Source organism: Eleutherodactylus coqui, chromosome 13 (genome assembly GCF_035609145.1).
Source record: "Eleutherodactylus coqui strain aEleCoq1 chromosome 13, aEleCoq1.hap1, whole genome shotgun sequence".
Classification (NCBI taxonomy): Eukaryota; Metazoa; Chordata; class Amphibia; order Anura; family Eleutherodactylidae; genus Eleutherodactylus; species Eleutherodactylus coqui.
In genome coordinates, this window is record NC_089849.1 from 88,711,935 (window position 1) to 88,724,113 (window position 12,179).

A 12,179-nucleotide genomic window follows, 5' to 3' on the forward strand; every position below is an offset into this window, starting at 1 on the left:
AAAATACAACTCGTCCCTTATACAGCGACATCAATGAATAAATAAAGGAGTTTTGATTTTTAAAAGGAGGGAGGAAAAAACGAAAAGGGGGAAAAAAAAGGTATTAACTTCCTTCTCTGGGTCATTACGACGCAGGGATACCACATGTGTAATTTTTTACAAAGTAAAGGTAGAAAGCTGTTTTTATTTTTTTACAAATTTTTTTTTTGTTAACTTTTTTAAAATTTTTAGCCCATTAGGGGACTTCCACAGAGACCTATCAGGACCCCTTGATCAAATTACGGGGGTTCGATGGTGTCAGCCTTTCACATGCTGCGGTCGCAAAGACCGTGGAATGTAAAGGGTTAAACAGCAGAGATCTAAGGTTTTCTCCATTCTTTGTTGTGTAAGAGCTGGTGCCCGGCTATCCTCTAACAGAGGAAGCCCCCTCCCTCTGTCAGCCCTTTACATGCTCCGGTGCGATGGTGTCAGCCTTTTACATGCTGCGGTCGCAAAGACCGCAGCATGTAAAGGGTTAACACAGCAGAGATCGGAGGTTTTCTCCATTCTCTGCTGTGTAAGAGCTGGTGCCTGCCTATCCTGACAGCCAATCACCATCTCTCCCTGCCACAGAGACCATTGGCTGGCTTCTGACAAGCTGATAGTCTCCGTGGCAACCTTTAAACAAAACAGTGCAGGAGTTCAAAAAAAGAAGCTTCCGGCAGATCGGTTAGATCCTGCTTCTTTTTTTAAAGTCCTGCTCTGTTCTGTGTGAGTCTGTGCGAGTCTATGCAGGTAGAGCACACTGCCACAGCTTATGGCATTGTGCTCTGCAGGTCCCATAGTGATAAATAGCCCGGAAATCTTCCGGGCTATATCACTATGGGCAGTGGAGCTCCTCCTGGAAAATTTCCAGGTGTGCCACTGAAGGGGTTAAAGGAAGACACATCTGCATTCTGCATCACTCTACAAATCAGTGGGTACATGTACAGACAAAATCGCATATGAATAGCTGTGATTATAGACTTCTGGTGGATTTGTTGATATGTTAGTCTTCTAGAAATGTCTGTACCTGTGTCAAAACAGGGTGAAGATTTGACTAATATTAAAGTGAAGATTAAATCAGAATATGAAGAGATGTTTGTGAATGGAGATCAGCAGTGTAAGGAGGAGGAAACGCCAGTAGATGTTGGCATAGGTGAGTAATAACTGTGTGATTTAAGTATTTTCTCAAAGTGATACGTCAACCATATTCAATATTCCACAGGGAGCTACATTTCCATCTATTGCCTTATATACTGGTGCTCAAGAAGTAAACAAAGTGTCATTTGCACCAGTCCCTTCCATCTAATTGACACTAAATATGAGGAACTTCATACTCTGATGGTAAAAACTGCTTCAGCTCTTGACTCTGAATAATCGAAAACGCCTCTCAGAAACCCTGTATGCCTTGTCAAACATTTGCGTTGGTGGAGAAAATGTTAAAGGGTTGTACCAAGATCTAAAGTTATTCCATGGACACAGGATCGGGTCCGACTGAACACTCGTATTTTGCAATTTCCAGTGCTGTCATTGAATTGATTGGAGCAGCAGCGGCAAGCATGTGTGTACTTCCATTCATGCAGGGACGCCAAGGCCTCCATTCTCGGGATAGGTGGGGGTCCCAGCAGTCAGTCTCCACCAATCATAAAGTTATACCCCTTTACTGAGTTCCTCAAGAGTCCTAGGACATGCCTGACAACCCTCAAGATGTCTCCCAAGAGCATCCAATGCATGATCATTAGCGTTCAAATCAAGGGAATGGGCTTTCATAAACCAGTTATTGTAGCCCCTGAACAGCCATGATGTTAGAGGAAATCATCACTTTATGCCTGGGCTATTCGAGATCCACACTTGAACAGTTGGATCAGTATATTCAATCTCAATATGATATACTGTGGCACTCCTACCTCCGTAATGGTCCTGTTAAAGAACTGCTCTCCAAACCAACCTGGTAGGTAAAGTCCCCTGGTGCAAGCACCAAGTCATGACCGACTTTTAGGGTGACGTCATATTGTGACGTTTTCTTGGCAGACTGTTTTTGCAGGGTGGTTTGCCATTGCCTTCCCCAGTCATCTTTTACCCACCAGCAAGCTGGGTACTTATTTTAAGTAGGATGGAAAGATGAGTCAACCTTGAGCCAACTACCTGACCCAGAGGGGATTGAACCCGCAACCTTCAGGTCGTGAGTGAGAACTTAGGACTGCATTTCTGTGCCGCACAAGGCTCTTAAACCAACCTGGATTTGTCTGTAAATGGTACAGGGTTCTACTGTTCCTGTCCCCAAATATGAAGCTCTGTACACGCTACACGGGCTCTTTTTGGGCAGCTGCTAACGGGATGTACTTTACGGGCTTCCTGGCATTCTACCCCATCTTATGTAATCTTGTGTAGTCAGTATTGATTCAACAAAGCATTGTGAACTGTCCATAGACTACACACCTTGCAGTTGGATGCAGTTATTGATGTTTTTATCACAACTAGGAGTGGATAAATATCTTATCAGTGGGGGTCTGACTGCTGGGACACGAATGTGCAGACTACCACTCCATTTCTGTGGTACTACTAAAGATGGCCGATGTGCTCAGCTATCTTCAGTAGTCCCGCTGAAATAAATGGAGCAGTAGGGCATAGTCTTTTTATGAGGCGACCCCTTTAACACCACTGCTTTGCTGCTTATCTTCCAGCCACACATCTCCTGATCTACCACATCCTAACTATGCTCTATAAGATTGAACTCTTGTGATTGCATAGGCCAGTGGAGTGCACCGACATTGTCATAAAAATATTCAAGTAGTTTGTTGCACTTACTTGATACTCAGTTGGTATTGACAGACTAAGGCTACGTTCACATCTGCATTGGTCCGTTTTCCTGCTCCATTGTGGGAGCAGGAAGTGGGAACTCCTTGGCCAAACGGATCCATCTTATGATGGAACCCGAACAGCTCCAAACAGACTTCATTGACTTTAATAGTGTCCTTATGGTCTCCGTTCAACTGTCCGTCATTATACCGATGGAAAAAGTCCTTCCTGAAGGAATTTTTCTTCTAGCATCTTGTTCCAGATCTACGACGGAACCTCCAAATGGAGGATCCTAACACAGATGTGAACATAGAATCGTAGAATGGTAGAGTTGCAAGGGACATCCAACCCCCTGCTCAGTGCAGGATTCACTAAATCATCAAAGACAGACTTGTCCAGCCTTTTTTGAACACTTCCATTGAAGGAGAACTCACCACCTCTCGTGGTAACCTGTTCCACTCATTGATCACCCTAACCGTCAGAAAGTTTTTTTCTAATATCTAATCTGTGTCTCCTCCTTTCAGTTTCATCCCAACATAGCCTTAGTGTGTTGATGAGAGCTATATGGATAGTAATCAGACATACTCATTTTTTGCTGATATGTGTAATAAAGTGGCTGCTGTGTATAGTCCAAGGTCCATGTCTTTGTCATCAACACATTTCAAAATCTTATGACAAGCTTTATAATATAGTTTTATGAAATATGTCTATTTTGTGATTTGCAAAAATTGAAAAGAAATCTCTTTTTTTCATCCAGCAGATAAATCTAGTCAGAGCGATGAGGGAGACTGGCTCGTATCTCCAAATAATAAAGTGGAAGCTAAAGATATCTTGCAACATTCTTCAGTAGAAAACCTTATTACCTGTAATGTACATCCAGGACTTCACAATACTGAGCTGTCATCTAATCATGAGGAACTCTGCCCTGGTAAATCACAGATTGTTACTGCAAGAGCTGATGAGAGAGGTGGTAAAATTTATCAGTGTGGAGAATGTGGAAAACGGTTTACAAAAAACGCTAATCTATTTACACACAGGAGAATTCACACAGGGGAGAAGCCATACTCCTGTCCAGAATGTGGAAAGTGTTTTGCACGTAAATCAGGTCTCAATCAACATAAAATAATTCACACAGGCCAGAAGCCGTTTACATGTTCAGAATGTGGGAAATCTTTTAAGCAGAAATCCTTTCTTTTTAAACACAAGATAATTCACACAGGAGAGAAGCCGTTTGCATGTTCTGAATGTGGGAAACATTTTACCCAGAAGGCTCATCTGGTTCAACATCAAAGAACTCACACAGGAGAGAGACCATTTTCTTGTTCTGAATGTGAAAAGTGTTTTACTACTAAAGCCAAACTCAAGGAGCATCAAATAATTCACTCAGGGGAGAAACCATTTTTTTGTTCCGAGTGTAGAAAATGTTTTACTAGTAAAGCCAAGCTCAAGGATCATCAGAGAACTCACACAGGAGAGAAGCCATTTGCGTGTTCAGAATGTCGTAAATGTTTTGCTCAAAAATCTTCTCTTGTGGAACATCAAAGGATTCACACAGGGGAAAAACCATATTCATGTTCAGAATGTGGCACATGTTTTATGACTAAAGCCAAACTTAGGGATCATCAGAGAAGTCACACAGGGGAGAAACCGTATTCATGCTCTGAATGTGGAAAATGTTTTATCCAGAAATCATATCTTGTTAGCCATCAAAGAATTCACTCTGAGAACAAGCCATATTCATGTTCAGAATGTGGGAAATGTTTTATCAAGAAATCTAGACTTCTTTATCATCATAGATTTCACTCTGGGGAGAGACCGTTTTCATGTTTGGAATGTGCAAGATTTTTCACACAGAAATCAGATCTAGTTAAGCATCAAAAAATTCACACAGGGGAGAAGCCATTTTCATGTTCAGAGTGTGGGAAATGTTTTACTCAAAAATCAAATCTCATTAACCATCAGAAAATTCACACAGGGGAGAAGCCGTTTTCATGTTCAGAATGTGGGAAATGTTTTACTCAGAAAACAAATCTCATTAACCATCAGAAAATTCACTCAGGGAAGAAGCCTTTTGCCCAGAAATAAAATAATTTACAATAGGAAATGGTTGTTTTCATGTTCAGATTGTCAGAGATGCTTTTGTAACCAATCAGGACTTTAGATCAGTAGATGGTCAGCGGTGTCCACTGTTTGGGATCCTAACTGATCAGCTGAAGAGGCCACGGAGCTCAGGTGAACATTATGGCCACTTCCCAGGACTGTCATGTATATTGGCCACATGTACATGGATCTGTATGCAGCTCTGTCTCATTGAAGTGAAGCAATTGGTGCTATAGCATGCTGTTAATGCTCGTGTCATAGCACTAATTGCCAGGCTGCACCTGCTGGTGCAGACCAGCTATTATCATGGGAATGTGAGCGCTAGAAGCTGCCACTAGTACTTGTGTAAGAGCAGCTTACTTTAATATAAAATGCCACTTTTAATGACTAATGCTCATAAGAGTACATATTTGCAAATCAGGTGTTGTCTCAAGCATATCTGATGTAACTAATCGAGGGCTTCATTAGTTGCAGCAGGTGTGCTTCTGATAACACATTAAATAACTAGACTGGCTAGGGTTTTGTTGAGTGTGTTTTTTTTTTTTGATTGCATCTTAGAAGGGAAGCTTCATTTACATGAGCGTATATTGGTCCCGTTTTCACGACTGTCCGATATACGCTAACCATCTGAGGCATTGGTTTCCAATGCCTCAGGTCAGATGGCCATTTTTGCATTGCATAAAAACGGCCAGCAAAAATGGCGCATATGGTGCGCATTACAGCCAACACTTTTTACGCTGGCCGGAAAAGATAGTTCTGGAACTATCTTCCGGCTGGAATATGGCGGCCAGTCCCATAGACTCCTATGGAAGCTGCCGAAAAAGAGAGGTGGGAGGGAGTTTAGCAGCGTCTCTGCTTAACTCCCTCCCCCTCTCTGCCCTTTGGCAGCTGTTAGCAAAGGGAAGGGGTGGGAGATCAGCACACTAACTCCCTCCTCTTCCCACTGCAGACAGCTGGCAAGGGGTGGAGAGGGAGTTCAGTAGAGCTAAACTCCCCCCTCACCCCTGATGGTATCCCAGGCTTGGTTTATACTCGCCGGACCAAGGCCATCTGAACGGGCGCATAAAACGGGTGATGCAGCCATGACTTGGTCATGGCTGCCTCTTATTCATGCTGTTTACAGTGCACTGTGGCCGTGACACGGCCGGCTGAAAATCACAGCACCCGTGTGAAAGAGCCCTGAGGGTGCTATTACACAAGTAAGTGCTAGTGCTCGCCTGTTTTCTGACACTCGTGTAATAGTGGTAATTGCTAGGCTGCAGATGTGCTTGCACATTGGCGGCTGCTGCTGCTAGTTCTTGTATAATAACCTCCTGAGTCAAGAGAATGGAAACTCGCCTATTGGTAATAAAGTCCAATTCTTAAGGGGCCTTGTGGGTTCAATCCTCGCGTGGTTCAGGTAGCCGGCTCAAGGGTGACTCAGCCTTCCATCCTTCGGAGGTCTGTCAAATTGTCGTGGATTATTTTGGGTCCACGGCGTAATCAATAGGAATGTTTGCACCCTTCCTGATTAAAAGGTGTAAGGCCTGCAGCCTGTGCATCCACGGAAGAATCACTCTGAAGCCTGCTGTTCAGCTAAATGAAATTTCTTTATGCTTTCATTTGGACTTTGCAATCTTCAAATTTACATCACAAACAAGTAAAGTCTTATGCAGGGGGGGGGGGGGGGCAGAAAAGCTTTTTATCCCTAGTCAATATCTGCATCACACACTTTACATTCAACACAAAGGGGATTGTGATAAACAAATAGACATCAGTTTGAAAGGCATTGAGGTGAGTGCTACAATGTTATAAAGTACATGATTCTATTGAGATGAGATTGTGAATGAGTGTCACTTTTGGCAAATTGTGTGAAAAAGTTTGCTGAGTGACTGTAGAGATATTATTCCATCTTCCTTATTTACTGAAGCTGTTATATGCTATATTAAACGCTGGTGTCTTTGAAATGCATGGGTATTGGTGCTGTTTCAGCCCCCTCCCCTCCTCCCCTCCTCTCCCTCCTTCTCTGTCTGTGATTCTGCACAAACAGTAAAGTCCGAGAATGACAGCCCCCACCTTCCAAAATAACTGACTGTTATCTCTCTCAGCACTGCTACATCGAAAGATATTAGAAAGCAGCCAAAATATCCAAACAACTTTAAACAATATTAATTATTAGTAATTACAAGAGGTATAGGAATAGAATATGAAATACAGACTTTAACAAAGTTGTTTTAGTGTAACTGCAGGTAATAGTTAAACACGTAAAGAAAAGAAAATATGCCAGGAACTTCTGACAACGCAACATTCTCTGCATTTTTAACCCTTCTATTCTTAAAAGCCCCCACAGTGGGGTATAGCTTTCTTACATCTGTAAGGAGACTAAGACGTAGAACAAAGATTAGATTACATAACATCAAGACATACAAGACAAACAGTAGTGGTTATCTATATATATAAAGCTGAAAGCCCTCACTGACTCACTCACTGACTGACTGACTCGCCAAAAGTTCTCCAACTTCCCGATGTCGTAGAAACATGAAATTTGGCACGAGCATAGATTATCTCCAAAAATTGAAAAGTAATTGGGTCCCAACTCGATTATTCAATTCTAGCGCAAAAGAATTGGCGTCGAAATTTTACGTGCATAATCTAAATCTCTCGCTTCCCAATGTCATAGAAACTTAAAATTTGGCACGGGCATTGAATATGTCATGAATAGGAAAAGCTAAAGGGTCCCAACTCGATTATTCAATTCTATGCGCAAAAGAATTAGCGTCCAAATTTTACGTACGGAATCTAATTCTTTCACTTTCCGGTGTCATAGAAACGTGAAATTTGACACGCGCATTGATTATGTCATAAATAGGAAAAGCTAATGGGTCCCAACTCCATTATTCAATTCTGTGCGCAAAAGAATTAGCGTCCAAATTTTACGTACGGAATGTAATTTTCTCACTTTCCGGTGTCATAGAAACGTGAAATTTGGCACGAGCATTGATTATGTCATAAATACAAAAAGCTAATGGGTCCCAACTCCATTATTCAATTCTATGCGCAAAAGAATTAGCGCCAAAATTTTATGTACGGAATGTAATTTTCTCACTTGAAATTTGGCACAAGCATTGATTATGTCATAAATAGAAAAAGCTAATGGGTCCCAACTTGATTATTCAATTCTAAGTGCAAAAGAATTAGCGTCCAAATTTTATGTACGGAATCTAATTCTCTCACTTCACGATGCAACAAATAATTACAGAAATGTTTACCGCACAAATGTGAAATTTGCCATGACCATTCTTTGCATACTAAATATTGGAAATTTAAAGGGTTGCAACTTGATTATTTAATCCTATGCATAAAAGTAAGTGACCCCCCCTATGTAATGTAACTAATAACACACATCTGTACTGCACAAACTTGAAATTTGGCTTGACCATTCCTATGTTATGTAACTAATAACATATCTGTACCCTGTAATATATGAGACAGTTATTTTCTCAGCAAAACAAAACGCATTTAGAAATATGAGTATATACTGACAGAAATAAAACTGACTGTTGTATGTATTGAAAGGCTCTAAAGTACAAAAGGAAGTGGACATGGACTGCTGGGATGGAGTATGCCTTTAAGTATAAAAAGGGGCTGCAACCTTCAGTCTGGGTAGGACATTTGAATAAAAACGGGCGTTACCTTTCAGGGTAAAAACGAGCAGAGTGTGAGGTGCCACATTCTGTGGGGTGACATTCTGTGTAGTGGCATTCTCACATATAGTCTCAGGGAAATCTGTCTCCTATCTGCCTATACACTGAGAGGAATCTGATCTGTGTATAATAAGCAGCGTGTGAGAGGTTGACATTCTATGTAGTGGCATTTTTATATACAGTCTGAGGGAAATCTGTCTCCTATCTGCCTATACACTGAGAGGAATCTGATCTGTGTATAATAAGCAGCCTGTGAGAGGTTGACACTCTGTGTAGGGGCATTTTTACATATAGTCTGAGGGAAATCTGTCTCCTATCTGCCTATACACTGAGAGGAATCTATCTGATCTGTGTATAATACGCAGCGTGTGAGAGGTTGACATTCTATGTAGTGGCATTTTTATATACAGTCTGAGGGAAATCTGTCTCCTATCTGCCTATACACTGAGAGGAATCTGATCTGTGTATAATAAGCAGCGTGTGAGAGGTTGACATTCTGTGTAGGGGCATTTTTACATATAGTCTGAGGGAAATCTGTCTTCTATCTGCCTATACACTGAGAGGAATCCGATCTCTGTATAATGGGCAGCGTGTGAGAGGTTGACATTCTGTGTAGGGGCATTTTTATATACATTCTGAGGGAAATCTGTCTCCTATCTGCCTATACACTGAGAGGAATCCGATCTCTGTATAATGGGCAGCGTGTGAGAGGTTGACATTCTGTGTAGGGGCATTTTTATATACATTCTGAGGGAAATCTGTCTCCTATCTGCCTATACACTGAGAGGAATCTGATCTCTATAGTAGGCAGCGTGTGAGAGGTTGACATTCTGTGTAGTGGCATTTTTTCATATAGTCTGAGGGAAATCTGTCTCCTATCTGCCTATACACTGAGAGGAATCTGATCTCTGAATAATAAGCAGCGTGTGAGAGGTTGACATTCTGTGTAGTGGCATTTTTTCATATAGTCTGAGGGAAATCTGTCTCCTATCTGCCTATACACTGAGAGGAATCTGATTTGTGTATAATAAGCAGCGTGTGAGAGGTGGACATTCTGTGTAGCGGCATTTTTACATATAGTCTGAGGGAAATCTGTCTCCTATCTGCCCATACACTGAGAGGAATCTGATCTCTGTATAATAAGCAGCCTGTGAGAGGTTGACATTCTGTGTAGTGGCATTTTTATATACAGTCTGAGGGAAATCTGTCTCCTATCTGCCTATACACTGAGAGGAATCTGATCTCTGTATAATAAGCAGCGTGTGAGAGGTTGACATTCTGTGTAGGGGCATTTTTATATACAGTCTAAGGGAAATCTGTCTCCTATTTGCCTATACACTGAGAGGAATCTGATCTCTGTATTGTTCTGGATTATAGTTTTCTCCAGCAGGTTTTGGGGTATTTTGTAGCTTCCGAATTGTATCGTGTGCACACATCATCGACCAGAATCAGACACAAATGCTGGTCTAAAACCGGGAGAGTCTCTACAATGTGTAGAGGCTCAGGCTTTTTATTATAACACATGATAACCGCCTTTAATGGGCGTGCAACAGATTACATCAGTAACATATAGGATTCTCATTTGTCGGATCATATAGAATCCCCCACCTCTCTGCCCACCCTCTACTAGCCAGGATGTTGCATGGACTCTGTCCTAGCTCCAGTCATTTCTGTGTGCGTGGCAACCCATTGTTTTGAGAGGTCTCTGTGTGGGGGGTAATATGGCTAGGAAAACACTCAGTGTTGGACAAGTATATACATATAATCCTATAACCTTTAACTCTTAGAGGCTGGTTGTGCAATTCCTATGTACTTAACTAACATTACATCACACATCCATTGTCTAGCAAATACCATGATTAGATTGTGTGTCCTTTAAACTCCTCAGAGCTAAAAGTCATTACAATAGCAAAATACATTTACGTTATACAAATCGATAGACATTTTATACAAAATAATCATCATGTCTATCACAGTATAATAGGCAGCGTGTGAGAGGTTGACATTCTATGTAGGGGCATTTTTATATACAGTCTGAGGGAAATCTGTCTCCTATCTGCCTATACACTGAGAGGAATCTGATCTGTGTATAATAAGCAGCGTGTGAGAGGTTGACATTCTGTGTAGTGGCATTTTTTCATATAGTCTGAGTGAAATCTGTCTTCTATCTGCCTATACACTGAGAGGAATCTGATCTCTGTATAATAAGCAGCGTGTGAGAAGTTGACATTCTGTGTAGTGGCATTCTCACATATAGTCTTAGGGAAATCTGTCTCCTATCTGCCTATACACTGAGAGGAATCTATCTGATCTCTGTATAATATGCAGCGTGTGAGAGGTTGACATTCTATGTAGTGGCATTTTTACATATAGTCTGAGGGAAATCTATCTGCCTATACACTGAGAGGAATCTGATCTCTGTATAATACGCAGCGTGTGAGAGGTTGACATTCTGTGTAGTGGCATTTTTATATACAGTCTGAGGGAAATCTGTCTCCTATCTGCCTATACACTGAGAGGAATCTGATCTGTGTATAATACGCAGCGTGTGAGAGGTTGACATTCTGTGTAGTGGCATTTTTATGTATAGTCTGAGGGAAGTCTGTCTCCTATCTGCCTATACACTGAGAGGAATTTGATCTCTATAATACGCAGCGTGTGAGAGGTTGACATTCTGTGTAGTGGCATTTTTACATAGTCTGAGGGAAACTACCCTGATAGCATTATCAATCAAGCATATTCATTCGCTTTGGCCCAAAAAAGGTCTCAACTCTCAGCCCAGAATACAGCAATCAGACCAAAAGGCAAGAATCATTGGTACCTATGATACCGGTTCCACCGAAGTAAGGAATATCTTGCATTTTTACTGGGAAATTCTTAAACGTGATAAAGATCTCCAAGACTTTCTTCCCTCCAACCCTGCCATAACATTTCGTCGCGGTCACAACTTAAGGGATCATTTAGTTAAAAGCCACTTGTCTCCAAGTGATACCCAAATAACCTAGCTCAATTCCAAAAAACCTCTTGGAAACTTCCCATGTCAAGGCTGTTTAGCGTGTCCTTACATCCTACGCGGTGACTCTTTCAGAGCAGCTTCTACCAATAAAGTCTATTCCTGCAGAGACTTCACTAACTGTAGAACACAGAACTTGGTATACCTCGCCACTTGTTCTTACCCTATGAATTATGTAGGCAAGAGAATACAGCAATTTCGCCGGAGAATTCTGTCCCATTTAGGCAATATCAATCGCCATGAGTCAACTCCTTTGGCAGACCATATGTGGAACTTTCATAATGGCGACACACAATCACTTAAGTTCCAAGGGATAGAAGTTCTGAGAACGCAAGGTCGGCGAGGCGACGTGGATAAAAAACTATTATGCAAGGAAGCTTCATGGATATATCGCTTGAATACTGTCAATCCTAACGGATTCCATGCAAACCTTTGTTTCTTATAAACTTGGGTCTCTATGTTCATCTTAATTCTCCCTCAGATCTACTGCCGCCATCAGTTCCTTTCTCTATTATGAGATTATCGCATTATCTTATTATCCTTGCGCTCATATTTTTATTGAG

The 12,179-nt window shown here is 41.5% G+C and overlaps 1 protein-coding gene across 1 annotated transcript in view; it reads left to right on the plus strand.

Annotated features, from left to right (window-relative positions):
* LOC136587416 (zinc finger protein 585A-like) overlaps positions 1-6,718 on the plus strand; it is a 47,728-nt gene extending 41,010 nt beyond the window's left edge. Inside the window, exons 15-16 of the mRNA XM_066585984.1 lie at positions 1,066-1,177; positions 3,578-6,718. Coding sequence (XP_066442081.1) covers positions 1,066-1,177; positions 3,578-4,905 — 1,440 coding nt within the window. The 3' untranslated portion in view covers positions 4,906-6,718. The remainder of the gene's footprint in view (positions 1-1,065; positions 1,178-3,577) is intronic.
* The last annotated feature ends 5,461 nt before the right edge of the window (positions 6,719-12,179 follow it).